General features: G+C 38.3%; 1 protein-coding gene across 2 annotated transcripts in view; it reads left to right on the top strand.

Annotated features, from left to right (window-relative positions):
• CCDC50 (coiled-coil domain containing 50) overlaps positions 1-20284 on the top strand; it is an 81111-nt gene that overhangs the window by 29089 nt on the left and 31738 nt on the right. For both annotated transcript variants that reach the window (XM_010850693.1, XM_010850694.1), the window contains exons 2-4: positions 5448-5510; positions 6348-6474; positions 9668-9758. In XM_010850693.1, coding sequence (XP_010848995.1) covers positions 5448-5510; positions 6348-6474; positions 9668-9758 — 281 coding nt within the window. The remainder of the gene's footprint in view (positions 1-5447; positions 5511-6347; positions 6475-9667; positions 9759-20284) is intronic.

Genomic DNA, 20284 nt, shown 5'->3' with positions numbered 1-20284 from the left:
ATAGATTTAAGGGCCTAGATCTGATAGATAGAGTACCTGATGAACTATGGAATGAGGTTTGTGACATTGTACAGGAGACAGGGATCAAGACCATCCCCATGGAAAAGAAATGCAAGAAAGCAAAATGGCTGTCTGGGGAGGCCTTACAAATAGCTGTGAAAAGAAGAGAAGTGAAAAGCAAAGGAGAAAAGGAAAGATAAAAACATCTGAATGCAGAGTTCCAAAGAATAGCAAGAAGAGATAAGAAAGCCTTCTTCAGCAATTAATGCAAAGAAATAGAGGAAAACAACAGAATGGGAAAGACTAGGGATCTCTTCAAGAAAATCAGAGATACCAAAGGAACATTTCATGCAAAGATGAGCTCGATAAAGGACAGAAATGGTATGGACCTAACAGAAGCAGAAGATATTAAGAAGAGGTGGCAAGAATACACAGAAGAACTGTACAAAAAAGATCTTCACGACCCAGATAATCACGATGGTGTGATCACTAACCTAGAGCCAGACATCCTGGAATATGAAGTCAAGTGGGCCTTAGAAAGCATCACTACAAACAAAGCTAGTGGAGGTGATGTATAATATCATGTATGAAACGAGTCGCCAGTCCAGGTTCGATGCACGAAACTGGATGCTTGGGGCTGGTCCACTGGGACAACCCAGAGGGATGGTATGGGGAGGGAGGTGGGAGGAGGGTTCAGGATGGGGAACACATGTATACCTGTGGCGGATTCATTTCAATATTTAACAAAACTAACACAATATTGTAAAGTTTAAAAATAAAATAAAATTAAAAAAAAAAAAAAGAAAAGAAATCATCACTACGAACAAAGCTAGTGGAGGTGATGGAATTCCAGTTGAGCTATTCCAGGTCTTGAAAGATGATGCTGTGAAAGTGCTGCACTCAGTATGTCAGCAAATTTGGAAAACTCAGCAGTGGCCACAGGACTGGAAAAGGTCAGTTTTCATTCCAATCCCAAAGAAAGGCAATGCCAAAGAATGCTCAAACTACTGCACAATTGCACTCATCTCACATGCTAGTAAGGTAATGCTTAAAATTCCCCAAGCCAGGCTTTAGCAATATGTGAACTGTGAACTTCCTGATGTTCAAGCTTGTTTTAGAAAAGGCAGAGGAACCAGAGATCAAATTGCCAACATCCGCTGGATCATGGAAAAAGCAAGAGAGTTCCAGAAAAACATCTATTTCTGCTTTATTGACTATGCCAAAGCCTTTGACCGTGTGGATCACAGTAAACTGTGGAAAATTCTGAAAGAGATGGGAATACTAGAACACCTGACCTGCCTCCTGAGAAATTTGTATGCAGGTCAGGAAGCAACAGTTAGAACTGGACATGAAACAACAGACTGGTTCCAAATAGGAAAAGGAGTTCGTCAAGGGTGTATATTGTCACCCTGTTTATTTAACTTACATGCAGAGTACATCATGAGAAACGCTGGACTGGAAGAAGCACAAGCTGGAATCAAGATTGCCGGGAGAAATATCAATAACCTCAGATATGCAGATGACACCACCCTTATGGCAGAAAGTGAAGAGGAACTCAAAAGCCTCTTGATGAAAGTGAAAGTGGAGAGTGAAAAAGTTGGCTTAAAGCTCAACATTCAGAAAACGAAGATCATGTCATCCGGTCCCATCACTTCATGGGAAATAGATGGGGAAATGGGAAACAGTGTTAGACTTTATTTTTCTGGGCTCCAAAATCACTGCAGATGGTGATTGCCGCCATGAAATTAAAAGACGCTTACTCCTTGGAAGGAAAGTTATGACCAATCTAGATAGCATATTGAAAAGTAGAGACATTACTTTGCCAACAAAGGTCCGTCTAGTCAAGGCTATGGTTTTTCCTGTGGTCATGTATAGATGTGAGAGTTGGACTGTGAAGAAGCCTGAGTGCCAAAGAATTGATGCTTTTGAACTGTGGTGTTGGAGAAGACTCTTGAGAGTCCCTTGGAGTGCAAGGAGATCCAACCAGTCCATTCTGAAGGAGATCAGCCCTGGGATTTCTTTGGAAGGAATGATGCTAAAGCTGAAACTCCAGTACTTTGGCCACCTCATGAGAAGAGTTGACTCACTGGAAAAGACTCTGATGATGGGAGGGATTGGGGGCAGGAGGAGAAGGGAGCTACAGAGGATGAGATGGCTGGATGGCATCACTGACTCGATGGACGTGAGTCTGAGTGAATTCCAGGAGTTGGTGATGGACAGGGAGGCCTGGCGTGCTGCGATTCATGGGGTCGCAAAGACCCCATTCAGTCAGACAGGACTGAACGACTGAAGTGAACTGAGGGAGGATGTATAAGAAATTATGGATTAAGCAAGTAGTACTTCGGTATAAATGAGATGATGATTTGGAAGTTTTTAGTAAACCTTAAAGGCTAACTCTCTGTGTGTTGCAGCATAGCCTCATGCAGGTAGGGATTCTTGTACATATTTGTAGTCATGGAAGATCTTCTAGGTTCTTTTCTAGCTCAGGCCTTACCCATATTTTATGGGTACCAGTTTAGCCTCTACTGTAATAAGATTGAAGGTCAAATAACAATAATTGAATGTATTTCAGCCTTACTTTTTAAATATTAAGAAATGATTGACGGGAGTCTTAGTAAGTTAATCATAAGTTCATAAATTCCTTGGCTTATTATGATATGTCATATATGTCATCATGTGTTTGGTTTAGTAGTGTGTGCTGCTACTGAAATAAAAGATGTGAATTTTATAAGTTTTTATATTGTTTTTATATTAGCAATTCTGGTTGTAGAATTTCAGTGTAATATATATAAAACATTACAAAAAGTACAGAAAACATAGAAAATAAACATATATAAAATATACCATAACAAACCCCAGGAACCTACCACCTGAATTTAATAGATATTAATATTTTTCCTTATTTGCTTCAGTCTTCTCTGTAAAACAGTGGAACAGGGTATGTGGTAAAGGCACACTTGCTCATGTACTTGTGTCTCTGGGGTCACCACTGTTCTCGATTCAGTTATATCACTGCCAAATACTAAAAACTTATGTTTTTTCTACAGGCATATGTATCCATAAACATATTTTTAATGTCATGCTGACTTCTTCACATGGTTATCCACATGGAAAACTGCACTAATTTTATAATTTTTATTTTATTCAGCATAATGTTAAAAGTATAGAAAAAATATATTTTTGACAGAACTTTTTGCCCTAATAACATAAATTGAAGTGGCTTTTAAACTTTTTGAATGTAATTGCAGAATGATAATTTTTTACATTGTGGCCTAATGCATGTCGCATACGCATGTATGTGTATGTAAAGCTGAAAAAGATTTCTCCAAACCATAGTTTCCTCTACTGTGTGTGATATACTCTATTTTCCAGGTTGGTCATTCTGAAATGCTTGTCCCAGGCTCAATAAATTGCTTTTATAATCTAATAATAGATTGCCATCCATGGTTTGAAAAACATTAGTAATCTAAAAAATTAGTCTTAATCTAAAATTAATACTGCCTTTAGTTTGCAAATAATAAAAACTTTTGTAGTTTAATAAATGTGCTTCAGATAGTAAGGTAGTGTGACTCAGCGGTAAAGAAACCATCTGCAGTTCAGGAGACACAGGAAATGTGGGTTCAATCCATGGGTCAGGAAGATCCCCTGGAGGAGGAAATGGCAATCCACTCCGGTATTCTTGCCTGGAAAATCCCATGGACAGAGGAGTCTAGTGGGCTACAGTCCATGGGGTCACAAAGAGTCAGACACAACTGAGCAACTGAGCACTCGTATTAAAATAGCATTCTTCTGCAAGAGGTTTGATTACATTTATTTTGGCTAACTCATTCTGAATAGTTGTTTTCTATGAAAAATATCCATGCATGTCTAGCCATTTAATTAATTGATGTTAATTATTAATAGCTAAGTGTTTTAGAGAAAGCATCTTAGTCTTTGTATCTCCTTTCAGTCTGTCCTGACTGTGGTCTTCCATGAGTCCAGGAGGGCTGTCATGGCGTCAAGAACAGAAGGAATTCTTGCTTGCCCAAAAACTGACTCCCAGCCCTGCCACCAACAGTCTGTGTATAAACCCTTAATAAGTCCTTTCTTCCTTGTGGGCCTCATTTCCTCACCTATTAAACAGAAGGTTTAACTAGCTCTTCTTAAAAGTAGGTTCATTCTGTGATATATGGGAGAACTTTGACCTGGGCTTCAGTTACTAAAATTTTATGAGAATATATCTGGTGTGAAAGAATAGGACTTTCTATTGAAATTGCTGGTTTTGAGGTTGCATTTGAGCCAGGGGTCAGCAGGTCATATTTGGTTTAATATGATTTTGAGACAGAAATGATTTTCCATCATAAAGCCTTTTCAGAGTAATCTGATGTCTCCAAGCTCTGCCTGCTTTTTGGTTTTATCATCTCTCAACCAGGGACAGGGCTGTGTGAATGTGTATGTGAATGTTCGTAAGTGCTAAGAATGGCAAAGGAATATTTCTGCATTCTGTTTTAATTAAATGTCCTTACAAACAAAACCAGAGCTGCAGGAAAAAAATCTGTAAACTCTGGTAAAAGCCCTGGAGGACAGGTTCTTGAGTCTTACACATGGCAGGCATCTGAGGCTTTGGAAACTTTGCTCTTTAATGTGAGGTACATGTTTGGAATAGAGTAAGGATATATCACCTAAGCCACACATCCTTAAACAGAACAGTATTTTTCATGACAAGAGTCCTTCATGTGTGTGTTTGCTTTAAGAAACAGTTTTAAATTACAGTTTGGGTGGAATGAACCTTTAAGACCATCTCTTCCTATTGGTGTCTAAAAAAATAGTCCAGGAAATACTCTGGGTGGCTGTCCCGGTGGAGGCAGTTAGTGGCAGATGCTTAGTTCCAAGGTTCTTACTGTCTTTTGGTTTGCGGATTCTTTTTAGGTATCTCTACATTTAGAGAAACCTAGAGAACCAGTTCTAACTCATGTGTGAAAGTGTAGACCCACTGAATGTGATTACATTTTAAGTAGAGATCTGCTCTTGCCTGAGGGTCTAATAAAGGTATGTTTTTCCCTGAGAGGATCAGGATAAACGTAAGTCTCTGGGAGAGGATCTGCTGAACCCCAGATGGCTGAGACATAAGCTGTGTGTGTGTGTGTGTGTGTGTGTGTCACTGCAGTACTTGCCCTCCCTTTATAGACATGGATTAGAATTTCCGGACCTCATCCTTAGGCCAGGATCTCACCATTATTTTGTTACTTTGTTGTACACCTGTACATGGCATTGAGCAGGTACTATCTGGATTTGTGTGAATGAAGACTTCTTACCAACTAATTACTCTTTTGTACATTGCCAGTTATAAAGTTGATCATCCTGAACTATAAGAATGGATTCTTTGAAGTCCTGAACAAAGCCTTTTTCTTTTTGTGTTGAAGCGCTACTAATGAGTTTTTCTGTCTGCCCTTCTCCATCCTCTGCAGTGTGCCGAGATTTTGCTGTCCTGGAGGACCACACCTTGGCCCACAGCCTGCAGGAACAAGAGAGTGAGTAATAGCCCCCTGCAAGCTCCTCCAGTTTTCTTTTTTAGTGGTAGCCTTGAGGCAGATTTCTTGCGGTGAGGCGGGGAGAAGACAGAGTCATCAGGCTACACCACCCATCATCCCAAGGGATCTGTCTAGGCAGGTGACACCTTGGTGAAGAATGCACTTTTCCGTGTTTTGAAGTGAGACAGCTGCTGGGGATGAGAAGACCGTTGGGTGTATCGGAGGAAAAGAGGGACTTGAGCCATTTCCTTTGCTTTAATGTTGTAGGAGGGATACAGTGGTTATATGTGGATCAGGAGTATATAGAAGGCTGGCATAAGAATAGGGGTCCAAATACCTTTACTTAGATTGCTAAAGATACCAATTGGTAAACATACCTAGTGGTATCTAGATTTAGAGTTTTCTGAATATTTATGTATGTAATTATGAAAAGTAAATCTAAGTTATATGTGTTATACAAAAGTACATATATGTGAACTTGTAATTTGTGTGTCAGTATGAAAATCAGGTGTTGAAAAATGTAGTTTTTAAATGAAGTGGCAACTTGTGGAACAGGAGGAGCACCGGCCCTGGCTTTAGATGGTTTGAGTAGAAGTTTAGGCACTGCCACTGCTGACCAAATACTCATGACTTAACCTTTCTGATTCTCTTTTTCCTTAATGAAAAGATGAGAATGCCAACTCCTGTGCTGCGTATTATGCAGCATTACTAAGTGTATACGTGGAAATGATGGCTGTGAAGTTCTTTTTAATTGAAAGGCTCTTCTTAAGTTTATTCTTAAGTTTATTACGAATAAGCCAAAGCATTGTAATTCCTCTCTCCAATCTTCCTGTCCAGTTGAGCATCATTTGGCATCGAATGTTCAACGGAACCGTTTGGTCCAGCATGATCTGCAGGTGGCTAAGCAGCTTCAAGAGGAAGATCTGAAAGCCCAGGCTCAGCTGCAGAAGCGCTATAAAGACCTGTGAGGACTTGGGGAGTGGGAGAGCATTGTGCCAGGACTGGTTTTCAGGGGAGAGCACTTTCTGTCTGTCCCTTTGATTCCTTTCACTATTAGATTATAAATCCTACAGTGACGATCCCATAGTTTTTTTGATTTATAAAAATTGTCTTTGTTGTTGGGATTCCTTTCTAGGTTTTGGGACATGCAGTTTCTGGTAGGACTTAGCACTTTTCACTGATGGCTTTGGTCGAGCTCTGTGTCTCACTTTTCCTTAACTGTGCGATGGGAAAGTGATCTCTGTCTCCTCTGCCTCCTGTGGTTTTGGGGGGAATCTAGCAAAATACTGGATGTCACAGAATTTTCTGAAGTCTACTGGGTTCCTTTACTATTTCCTAGTAATGTTTGTTGCTCTTATTTTCCTTGAACCCCTTGCCTTTTGGGGGAGGGGCATGCCACTTGACCTGTGGGATCTTAGTTCCTTGAGGGATCAAACCCATGCTGTAGCAGTAAAAGTGCCAAGTTCTAACCAGTAGACTGCCAGGGAAGTCAAGAACCCCTTGCTTTTTATATGGAGGCAGAATCTTTTGGAAAGTTCTGAATTGTACCCTCCATTCACTTCATAACTTCAGTGTCTGACCAAAATTACTTCTCCATCTCCTCCTAAATAGAGAGATCATGTCTAAGGTCTGTTCCATCATAATGACTTTTTAAACTTCTTTTTTAATGTTTTGAAAGCTCACAGAATACATCTCTTCTTTGAGAGAGGTTCCTGTACTTCAATCTGTAGTGGTAGACTTAACTACAAAATCATTTTGAGAAGGAAGGAGTAAAGGAAGAGGTGAAGGGACCCTTCTATTTAGTTTATTTGTCTTATTTAAATAAACATGAGAGCCTATTACTTTTCCATCTTTGAGGAAGGGTTTTTCTGTTCTGTTATTTGCAGAGAGGACTTTATTCATTATTTTATTCAGTTTTCTTATTTTGTTCATAAACATTCTTATTGACTCTTGCTAAATAAAATAATCCTTTCAACCATGAAAGGCACCAGAGAACACACATATGAATAAAAAATAGCCATTGTTTTTAAGGGACTCAGGGAAAAAACTCTGAGCACTTGCCAAAGTGACTTGAAAATTCATGAAGAATTCCATATTTTTAAAACTAGATTAATAAATACTTTTTTATCAGTTCAAAAAAGTGAGTGAATGAAAAGAGGATATAGAAATAATGAATGAGTAGATTTTTATTTTCAGTTCTGTGGTTTGGATGGTTCAGAATCCTATAATATTGTATCTATAATATGAAGTCATTAAATCCCAAAACTTTTGCAGCTAATAAGACAACATGAGAGGGCATGATTCACTGGTTAATAGTGGCAGGACCGGAAATCAGGTCTCCAGGTATCTTGTCCAGTAATTTTCCTACTAGTGACCAAAACAGCTTGCCGTTTCCACTTCCGGCCTGCGCTCTCTCTCATGTGTTCCCTTCCCGCTTCCTGTCCGATGTGCACGTTCTACATGTACATACACATCCCTGTATGTGCGCCTGTCTGCTTTCATCTCCAACTGTCTATGTCCAAACATGTTGAAAAGGACCATTTCCTTATACAAACAAGAATAGTGTTCATCCCCTCACTTTTGTTAGAATAGAATGTGTGGATTTCTATTCCTCCAGAGAAGTTAGGATATTACCGCCACCCCCGCCCCCAACACTTTTCAGGTACCAAAGGCTGCTTTTAAACAGGGAGTATACAACCAAGACTAGATTTGTTGAATACTCTAAAGTTCAACTGGCAGGGCAAGAATAAAAGGGAATATTGGTTTAGCAAGTGAACTGCATGTGTAAGCCACAACTGTAGTTTTGTTCCAGCATCTTTTAGATACTAAGCTCTAAGCATATGTATATCGCTTCAGGTAACAACTAAAGGTTGTAAGGGCCATGTAAACACTGGCTCCCCAGCATTATCACACTCTATAGAGTTATAAGCTGCCTGTTAACTTTTCCTGGGTTCAGGAAGATCCCCTGGAGGAAGTCATGGCAACCCAGTCCAGTATTCTTGCTTGTAGAATCCCATGGACAGAGGAGCCTGGTGGGCTACATTTCATAGGGTTGCAAAGAGTTGGACACAACTAATGCAACTTAGTCTAGTCTGACTGTTCCTGAAACCTGAAACCAAAAGACCATCTCTGTGATACCCAAACCCCATTTCTTGTTGAAACTGCTGTTTCATTTGTGCTGTTTGTAAGGACATGTTTCTCCCCACAAAATGATGTGTCTGGTTTCTCCCAGCAAAGTATATTGTGGGGTTCTGAGTACAGGATGGAGATTTATTTAGTTTTGTGTCCTCAGTGTTGAGCATGGTGCCTGGATGACAGCACATGTTGCATGAGTCCTTTTTGAATCCATGAATGCCAGTACAAAACAAAACTATGGGAGCAGCAGCATTACAACCTTTGGTTGCCTTAGTGGCCTGAGTGTTAAGAAAACTGGCATGAGCCACAGAGGTTTCTCCTGGCACCTGAAGCTGTGGAATATACATCCACCCCCCCATTTTTAAAGTTTTATTGAATCTGAAAAAAATGTACTTAATTAAAAATATATAAAAATTGTTTTGAAGTCATACCACCACCTCTAAGTGACCACAGTATTACTGACATTTTAGTGAATTCACTCTTACTTTATGTGTACTTTGTGCATACTTGGATATTTGTGGATCTTATTCTCATAGTGTATATCTCCTTTGCAGAATCTTGAGGGACTGTGGTGGTGGTTTAGTCACTATGTCATGTCTGATTCTTGCAAGCCCACAGACTGTAGTCTTCTAGGCTCCTCTGTCCATGGAGTTCTCCAGGCAGGAATACTGAAGTGGGTTGCCATTTCTTTCTCTAGGGGATCTTCCCGACCCAGGAATTAAACCTGGGATATGATCATACAGAAAAGGCCAGGAGCTTTCCATTATAGTATCTGGGGATCATGTTCTGATTCTACCACTTATTTTCTCTGTGACCTTAGGGAAGTGATTTTACTACTCTGGGCCTCAAGTTTTTCTAGCTATAGGATGGGATGGTATTGACCTCTTTGCATCATTATTGTAAGGATTAAGTGAGATAAAAATATGCCCTGGCTCTTAGTGAGTATTCAGTAAATTGTGTTGTGGTTAGAAAAATCATTCCTTGTGTTCTCCATTCATGTTGTTTTCTCCTTTGTTTTTCAGTGAACAGCAAGACTGTGAAATTGCTCAGGAGATTCAGGAGAAGCTGGCTATTGAGGCAGAGAGACGACGCATTCAGGAGAAGAAGGATGAGGTACAACTTGTTTAATGCCCCTCCACCCCATGGAGGAGGGCTGCTCAGCTCTGACTCTCTGTGTTCACAGGCTCAGTGTAGGGTTGCTGGCCGGGCAGGAAAACTTTCCCCTTTTGGGGGTGCATTGTCCAAGGGTTGCCCCCTCCATGGACCACTGTTTATTGCCCTTTGGTCGTTGTTTAAGTGGTAAAATCTTAAAAGATGACAACGGTTAATTTGACAAAAGGTGTGAATTCGTTTCTGTAGGCTGCTGTAACGAATCACTACAAGCATGGTGGCGTAAAACAATAGAACTTGGTTCTCTCACAGTTCTGAAGGTTGCATGTTGAAATTAAGTGTTGGCAGGGCAATGCTACTTACTAGGGGAGACCCCTTCTTTGCCTCCTCTTAGCTTCTGGTGGCTCTTGGCCGTCTGCGTTCCTTGCCTTGTGGTTGCATCATGTCAGTCTTTACCTTTGTTGTCACATGGCCTTCTTCCCTGTATCTTTTTGTCCTCTTGTTGTCTTGTAAGGACACCAGTCATTGGATTGAGGGCCCACCCTAATAGAGTATGATCTTCTCTTAAATAATTCTGCCTGAAAGTCCCTATTTTTAAATAAGGTCATGTTCTGAAGTTCTTGATATAAATGAATTTTTAAGAGATAATTCAGCTCCATACAAGATACCTGCCTATGGGTTATTCCCACAACTTTAGGGAGAGCAAACCTTGAATGTAGCCTGAACAGGAGTCATGGACTGGTCATTGGTCTCCCTCTTTTTTGTTAGTGGGTTCACTTTCCTATGATACCCTGCCTCAAAACAGTGATCTATTTAATTCTGTATATATTTTTAAATTATATTGTCTTTAAGCTGAAAATGACTAAAATTAGCAGTAGTATATGGTTTGTAAAAAGACTTGAATTTTACTTACTGATCATTGCTTTTGTGTTATATTTTCAGCATTTCTTAAAAACAGTTCCTTTTTCATTGTGTTGACGCTGTGTCTGCTTTTTTAATACCTATTCTGCTATTTGTGACCCTTGTCTTAACTTATAATAAAGAAAAAAAATGATTTATCATTTTTAATAGTAGAATGACCATATGATATTTTGTGTACTGAGAAATTTTGTGTACTCTCCTGGGCACACTGGCACATGCAGTCACCCTATTAAATAAATATTTCAGGGTTATTAGTGAACCAGTCTGCATCTTCTCTTTCTCCTACTGAGCCACTCTATTACTCTGGAACTCCTTGTTCAATGCCAGGCAAGTGTGAGACACCTGGTGTGAGTTTATGTAGCTATTGTTTCAAGAAACAAACCATGATTATGTGATGATCAGAATTGTAAGTAAGAAAGAGGGATTCCTTTTCATCCTTCTGTTATCACACAGGAGCTCTTTCTTACTGCAGGATGTGTTGCTTCTCTATAGTCAAGACTTCCTTGGAGATGAGTCTGGAAGCTGAAAGAAGTGATTATGTTTTATAGACAGGAAAGCGTCTATTTTAAAAATCACAGAGTAATGAAGTTGGCTTCTTATAAATGCTCCTGGTGTCCTGTAATATTTTTTCTTTCCGTTCAGGCGAAAGCAGTATTAGGGAAAACAAAATGCTTTATTTTATGCCTGTGGGATCTAAATAGCAATCACAATAAATAATCTCATTGTTATACTATATAAAGTATACAGTGTTGTGAATAACTGCATTTCTCAGATGAAGAAATTAAGTGTTTAAGAAGTATATGAATGACTGGTCCCGGCTATAGTAAGATGCCAGAGAAATGTCTCTGCAGTTCTGACTGCCTCCGACCTGGGTATACTGTGACACAACACGGAACATATAAACTATGGAGTTTGAATCTTATCTGTTTAACTTTTAGCTGAGACTTCCATCGTCTCATTTAGCCATGTAGCCCCTCAGGTTCCAAACTAAAGAAGTATGATAACTCTACATTACCCTAAAGGGCTGCTGTGAAGTTTAAAATCATGTATTTAAGGTCTGTGCTACATATTAAGTTAATAGTTGTTCTTTCCTTTTTGCTTTCTTGCCCGGTGTTTCCCCCACCATTCTCCCTTTGTAACAACTCTGATTTGTGCTGAATTAAAAGGTGGGGGTGAAATAAGCAGAGTTAAGTGTATTCCGATATGGTATGATTTGAGGAATCTTTAGGGGTTTTCTTGCCTTTGCAGGCCTCCGGTTACCTCCACTACTGTTTGACCTACTGAAATGTTTCCCCTTGTCCAGTGCAGTGGAGAGATAAGATGAGAAATCTAGTTGTGGAGGTTTAGTGAGACTAGCCTTTAAAAACTCAAGACTTTTTTTTTTTCCAGACGTTTTTGACTTTTCGCTGATGCTTTAGTTTAGAATATGGCTGTCCTATCAAGAGATTCTTTAATTGTAGAAAACTGTGACTTCCAGCTGACTAGACTGTTTTAATATTAAATAAAAATTTGCATTATTCAAGTTTGATGTTGAAGGATGTATGATAATGCTTATTTGTTTATTTTAGTCCAAGGCACCTCATAGGGGAGACTGAAACAACAGTGCTAATTTTTCTGATCAACATTGCATCACCTGTTACTCATCAACTGTCCGGATTCTTTGTTTTGTTTTGTTTTTCCTCTCTCTGTGCTCTTCTGCTTCCTTGTAGAGTCTGCTTAACTAATAAGTTCTTACCCAGCAGCGGGGCTTTGGAAAACTCCTCTCTGGATTTTCACCCAGATCTCTTTTTACAGATTTTTGGAGTCAACTCTCTTTTGTAGCTTATAATCATCCAGAACAACCTAATGTAGAATTCAAGGTTCTTTCCTCTTGGGATAGATACTTTTTTCTGAACAACATTGTTCATGAGAAGTAGAGTTAATACAACTTTCTGTGGGTGAATTAGCATGTCTAACTTTGTTGTTGTATAATATTATTGTGTTTTTTAACAGAGTACAAATGTAGGCAGGTAGCATTTCCATTGGGGAGACAGATGTAGAAGAGTTTAAAAAGATCTGTATTCTTACCACCACTGTGGCCCCTTCCCTTCCTCCTTCTTTTTCCTCGTTCCCTCCTCTTTCCTTCCTTCCTGTCTTCCTTGCCTTTTTTTTTTAACTCTTACATGGTGTCTTGAATATAGTAGTAGTAGCATTTCTTTCTTGGTGCCCTGTTGAAGGAGCATGTACCCTTTGTAATACTGGACTGAGTTTATGGGAGTACTTGCCTCATAATCACATGAGTTTGTGGTTAATATGGGTGGACAGATTTTATTGGGATCTTTCTCTTTGGTCACAGGTTTAGCATTTGTCAGTATTGTTTAATCAAGCCAAGAAATGTGTTTTTAGTTGATTTAATTTAGTTATTCTTAAATAACTAAAAAAATAAATTACTAAAAATCCTTAAATAGCTAAAGAGAGTTCCAGAAAAACATCTACTTTTGCTTTATTGACTATGCCAAAGCCTTTGACTTTGTGGATCACAACAAGCTCTGGAAAATTCTGAAAGAGATAGGACTACCAGACCACCTGACCGGCCTCCTGAGAAATCTGTATGCAGTTAGAACTGGACATGGAACAACAGATTGGTTCTAAATCGGGAAAGAAGTACATCAAGGCTTCTTGTCACCCTGCTCATTTAACTTATATGGAGAGTACATCATGCAAAATGCTGCGCTGGATGAAGCACAAGCTGGAATCAAGATTGCCAGGAGAAGTATATCAATAATGTCAGATACTCAGATGACACCACTCTTACGGCAGAAATAATAGCCTCTTGATGAAAGTGAAAGAGGAGAGTGAAAAAGTTGTCTTAAAACTCAACATTCAGAAAACTAAGATCATGCTATCTGGCCCCATTACTTCATGGCAAAAGATGGGAAAACAATAGAAACAGAGAGACTTTATTTTTTGGGCTCCAAAATCACTGCAGATGGTGACTGCAGCCATGAAATTAAAAGACGCTTGCTCCTTAGAAGAAAAGCTATGACTAACCTAGACAACATATTAAGACAGTATATTAAAAAGCAGAGACATTACTTTGCCAACAAATGTCTGTCTAGTCAAAGCTGTGGTTTTTCCAGTGGTCATGTATGAATGTGAGCGTTGCACTATAAAGAAAGCTAAGTGTCAAAGAATTGATGCTTTAGAACCATGATGTTGGAGAAGACTCTTGAAAGTCCCTCGGACTACAAGGAGATCCAGCCAGTCCATCCTAAAGGAAATCAGTCCTGAATATTCATTGGAAGAACTGATGCTGAAGCTGAAGCTCTAATACTTTGACCACCTGATGTGAAGAGCTGACTCATTAGAAAAGACCCTGATGTTGGGAATGATTGAAGGCAGGAGGAGAAAGGGATGACAGAAGATGAGATGATTGGATGATATCACCGACTCGATGGACATGAGTTTGAGTAAGCTCTGGGAGTTGGTGATGGACAGGGAAGCCTGGTGTGCTGCAGTCCATGGGGTCACAAAGAGTCGGATGTGACTGGGTGACTGAACTGAACTGAACTTATTCTTAAATAAAACTCTTAACTACTTTGTGTATATGTGAATATTGATTTATATATGTGCCTTTGAACCTAGGTATAAATATGTGTGAATGTGAAACTATTTTTAGGGAAAGCCTTTTTTTTTCCCTTGAATAAATAGTATCATGGCCAACCATGTAATGAAAAGTCTGTGGCACTAATCCAACAATTTGGAGCCATTTATAATGTGAACTATTCAGGGATGAACTTAGTAACCAATTTACATTAAAAATTAATCTAGTGTGAGCCATGGTACTTTTTCATAGCATTCTTAATGTGACTAGAAATTCATGGTCTAAAAATATATTTATGTAAATTGGTAGTATCTAGAAAATAGCTCAGGTAGTAATAATTTAAGCTACTTATTTTTTTCACTATGTTGTGGCACTTTAAAAATAAGTTTATACAAACATAGCCAGACAGGGGGAGTGAGTGGGAGGCCTCTGGTTGAGAAAATTCTTCTCTCCTTTTATCCTAGTTATATTGGTGTTTTTACAGCCATGAATTTGGTACTATCCTGTTTTTCTGGTCTTACAGAGTGACCCTTTTGGGATTATACCTGATTTGCATTTCGTACTGAGTTAGATGTTAATATAGTAATTGCTAGATAATAAAAAAGTTTAGTAATCTAATGGAATGGCTTTCCTTTTTTTTGTTCTTCTGATAGTCATTTGACAGTCACATTTTCACATCTCCCTTAGATTGTCTTTATGCCCAAGATTTTCTCATTTTGAATCCCACTGCTATTATGATAGAGGTGAAAACCTTAAGGGAGAAGTAACCCTGATATATAAAATTGTATAAACCATAAAAGTACCCAAAGGGATCCAACAGTTCAGTAATTTGTCTTCTATTTGAGAAAGTTGCATGGGGCTCCTCTGCACCTTACTGTGTGAATGTCTGTCTTAGAGCAGTCATCTTTGCATGTCTTACATTATGTTAATCATTTTGCTTCTAGCACCTAACAGACAAGGACATTAATGATAATGACCATGTATCTTATTTCTCTGTAGGAGGTCTCTAGCAGAATATGTGAGCCATTGAAAGGAATTGGTGAATCTGTTTTCTTGACATAGCATTCCTGTAGCATTCCAGGAATCCTTTTTTTGTTTGTTTACCTTTGTTTTTATTTATTTATTTTTTATTATAAATTTATTTATTTTAATTGGAGGGTAATTACTTTACAATATTGGTTTTGCCATACATCAACATGAATCCGCCACAGGTGTACACATGTTCCCCATCCTGAACCCCCCTCCTACCTCCTTCCCCGTACTATCCCTCTGGGTCATCCCAGTGCACCAGCCCCAAGCTTCCTGTATCATGCATCGAACCTGGACTGGTGATTCATTTCATATACGATATTATACATGTTTCAATGCCATTCTCCCAAATCATCCCACCCTCGCCCTCTCCCACAGAGTCCAAAAGACTGTTCTATACATCTGTGTCTCTTTTGCTGTCTCACATACAGGGTTATCGTTACCATCTTTCTAAATTCCATATGTAGCATTAGTATACTGTATTGGTGTTTTTCTTTCTGGCTTACTTCACTCTGTATAATAGGCTCCAGTTTCATTCACCTCATTAGAACTGATTCAACTGTATTCTTTTTAATGGCTGAGTAATACTCCATTGTGTATATGTACCACTGCTTTCTTATCCATTCATCTGCTGATGGACATCTAGGTTGCTTCCATGTCCTGGCTATTATAAACAGTGCTGTGATGAACATTGGGGTACACGTGTCTCTTTGAATTCTTGTTTCCTTGGTGTGTATGCCCAGCAGTGGGATTGCTGGATCATAAGGCAGTTCTATTTCCAGTTTTTTAAGAAATCTCCACACTGTTCTCCATAGTGGCTGTACTAGTTTGCATTCCCACCAACAGTGTAAGAGGGTTCCCTTTTCTCCACACCCTCTCCAGCATTTATTGCTTGTAGACTTTTGGATAGCAGCCATTCTGATCGGTGTGAGATGGTACCTAATTGTGGTTTTGATTTGCATTTCTCTGATAGTGAGTGATGTTGAGCATCTTTTCATGTGTTTGTTAGCCATCTGTATGTTTTCTTTGGAGAAATGTCTGTTTAGTTCTTTGGCTCATATTTTGATTGGGTCATTTATTTTTCTGGAATTGAGCTGTAGGAGTTGCTTGTATATTTTTGAGATTAGTTCTTTGTCAGTTGCTTCATTTGCTATCATTTTCTCTTATTCTGAAGGCTGTCTTTTCACCTTGCTTATAGTTTCCTTTGTTATGCAGAAGCTTTTAATTTTAATTAGGTCCCATTTGTTTATTTTTGCTTTTATTCCCAATATTCTGGGAGGTGGGTCATAGAGGATCCTGCTGATATTTATGTCGGAGAGTGTTTTGTCTATGTTCTCTAGGAATTTTATAGTTTCTGGTCTTACGTTTAGATCTTTAATCCATTTTGAGTTTATTTTTGTGTATGCTGTTAGAAAGTGTTCTAGTTTCATTCTTTTACAAGTGGTTGACCAGTTTTCCCAGCACCACTTGTTAAAGAGATTGTCTTTTCTCCATTGTATATTCTTGCCTCCTTTGTCAAAGATAAGGTGTGTGGATTTATCTCTGGGCTTTCTATTTTGTTCCATTGATCTATATTTCTGTCTTTGTGCCAGTACCATACTGTCCAGGAATCCTTAACTCTGCCTTTACTTATGCTCACAGCTTCCCATTTTCCAGAGTTGAGTGTTATTTTAATAAATGTGTTTACTTAGAAAGTCTTCTGTGAGAGGAGAGGAGGGAGCCTTAAGAGGGAGCAGATATATGTATAATGATGGCTGATTAGTTGTATGGCAGAAGCCAGCACAACATTGTAAAATAATTTTCCTCTAACTAAAAAATAAATTAAAAAAAGAGAAAGTCTTCTGCACAACAGTTATTTCTGCATATTAACCCAAAGTAAGTCTACCTGATTAATATTATTAATTAAAAAATAATTGAATGTGACCTCAGAAGGATTTTGGAGTTCTTTTAGATTTGTTTTTTCCCCAAGTTATATTTTGTCAAACACTAATTTAGTAAGGTTTATATATATGTATATATTTTATGTAACAAAAAGACTTATGTCACAAAATAAATTTGGAAATTCTGGGGTTGCAAGAAGATAACATTACTTTTCTTTCATTAGAATGTTAACATGAGCTAATATGTTTAAAGAATTAGATATAATACATGTTTTCTGTTGAATGTTTTTATTTTTTGGTGAACTTTTGATACCAGTGTTCTCAGAAACAGGTTGGGAAATGCTGTTATAGACCAACCTTTAACAGGAAGGAAGCAGAGGATCAAGGAGGTTGTTTATGTCAGGGATGACTAAGCTGCATCCAAGCATGGTGACTAATAATTGCTGTCTTTAGCTTGTTTCAGGGGAGATTTTTTTTTTTTTAATTGAAATCACCTAACTAAACCCACTGTGCAGTAATGTTGGAAAGCAGGGAAGAGAGCTGACCTGGCTGAGCCGTGGTTTATAGTATAACAGCAGATTCCCGTTGAAATCCTTTTTCCTTTCCCACCTTAAGTACAGCTAGCTGTTCTTATTCTTGTCAGCCAGAAGAAGCTTACTCATAAAAAAGGAGCTGAGATGTTAAAAGAACAAAGGTTTGAGTGCTGAGATGCATGACACATTATGATTATTATTTTTCTACTTGGTTAAAAGCACTCCTTTTGACCAGCTAATACATTGTACAAAACGGGTATCACTTTGTTTCTCTTTGGTTCATTTTTGGCTCTTCACATTGAGAAAGTGCCCTATTACTATGTATTCATTAGGAATAAATTTGATAGTAGGAAAGCAATTATAAAGTCCCTTGGAGGGCAGTTTAATAACTTTGGCTGACAGTTGGACCTGGTAGTTTTCCTCTATATTTTTATTCAGTTACATAAAGGGAGACTTTTTGTTTTCAGGAAAACAAACCACTTAAGAAAATGTAGTGTTGGGTGTTTAGTCAACATGACAACTCAGGGAAGTGTTTACATTTTCTTCCTACTTTCATAGTAAGATGTATATGGATTTAGGAAATTCTGAAATAGATATTAGTGTGAGGAGAATAAATTATCTTGTCACACCCCTCCGTAACTGGTTACTTGATTGTAACGCATAAATGTAATGAACCTGGCACAGAGGAGGGCACCCAGTAACATTTCCAGATTATTACAGTGTGTGTTGGGATGTCAAGACATTTGACTTTTAAGGTTCACTAGCTCAGACTCTTCATTTTACAGATAAAGAATTCAGGCCCAAAGAAATTCATTTTAATAGTTAATGTTTTTCTTCCAATGTCTCTGAAGCATCTCTGACTTGAACTGGAACTTACCAAATATATGTATGTATTTACACAGTTTCATGAGAAATTTCCAGCATAGAAGTCAGTTACAGAATATATGTTAATAATATAAATTTGAATTTAAGCCTATTTCGTGAACATTAAAAGCTACGTACGTGGATGTGTGTGTGCTTACATGCATGCTCAGTCACTCAGTCGACTTTTGTCCGACTCTTTCATAGTTTGTAGCCTGCCAGGCTCCTCTCTCCATGGAATTTTCCAGGCAAGAATACTTGAGTGGGTTGCCATTTCTTCCTCTAGGGGATCTTCTTGACCCAAGGATCGAAGCCAAGTCTCCTGCATCTCTTGCATTATCGGGTGGATTTTTTACTGCTGAGCCACCTGGGAAGCCTTCCAAGAATACTGATAACCTCTGCTAATTCATCTAGCCTCAGCATCCAACTTTTTTCTACACTGATATAAGAGAAAATTAAGTCATTCAGATGAATTTTATTTGCCTTGCAGTCTTAGTATATTCTTCATTTGACTTATTCAGAAAAATGCAGAAAGAATGGTGATTAATTCTTGCCTCAGAAGTAAGCCCCTCAGAACTGCCTGTGATTTTTATTACCATTTGTATCAGTGAGTACTGTTGCCATATTTGTAAGATCTTTAAGAACCTAGTAACATCTAGGGATATTCTTTTTTAAAAAGTATACATAAACAAAGTTTATGTGCTATTTTATTGGACCTTTTATAGAAATAATCTTCAAATTCCAAACTCTATCTCCAGCTCAAAATCTTTAGGAACTTTTCACCCCTTACATTATAGACCAGACTTTTAACAATTGACCTATGAAGGGTGCCTAGCATCCAGCCTCTGCCTGTTAAACTTCATCTTTCTCTAACACCCCACATACAGTGTTCTAATTGGACTATTGGTTGTTTTCTAGAGTGATGCCCATTAAAATATTTATAACTTTGCTCATGTTGTTCTCAGCAAAGAATATCTTCCCTTGCCTGTTGGAATCCAGTTCTTTGTTTAAAACCTAACATTAATGCAAAGCCTTGAACTAATTCATATAAGCAGAAGTAGTATTCCCTTTTTTCTGCGCTCATAGACATTTTCCCCCTTTTTTCTGAGGCATTTACAATTTGATTGTGTTATAGTTATTTGTGTATTGCTTTGTTTTCAAAGTGGGGTGGTGATTTTTTAGGGGATGAAATCAGAATGTTATTTGCCACTCAGCAGCTGCTGAAAACTTGCCTGGAGATGGAGCATAGGAGAGACAGGAGGAGGACTGTTTTCTGTTTTTTTTTTTTTTAAGTAAGACAGCCATCCTCTAATGCAAAGTTAAATCACAATCAGCTGAAAGATTCTTTAAAAAACTTTTTTTAAATGGAATGAAATCAGTGTATATATACATTACTATATATAAAATAAACAGCTAATGGGAAGTTAATGGAGCTCAATGTAGCAGTCTGTGACAACCTAGAGGGGTGGGGAGGAGGTTCAAGAGTGAGGGGACATATGTCTGCTTGTGGCTGATTCATGTTGTTGTATGGCAAAAGCCAACGCAATATTGTAAAGCAGTTATCCTCCAATTTAAAATAAATTTTAAAAAAGGTTATAGATTATGGCAGTCTTCCTCATTCAGACTTAGTGAATCATCATCTTGGAAAAAGGGCCCATAAATATGTATTTTAAAAATTCTGTTCCATAACCAGTTTTAGGAATAGTATATTTGGATATCTTC

This window comes from Bison bison, unplaced genomic scaffold (assembly GCF_000754665.1).
Source record: "Bison bison bison isolate TAMUID 2011002044 unplaced genomic scaffold, Bison_UMD1.0 scf7180017864294, whole genome shotgun sequence".
Classification (NCBI taxonomy): Eukaryota; Metazoa; Chordata; class Mammalia; order Artiodactyla; family Bovidae; genus Bison; species Bison bison.
This window is presented reverse-complemented; position numbering and strand designations above follow the sequence as displayed.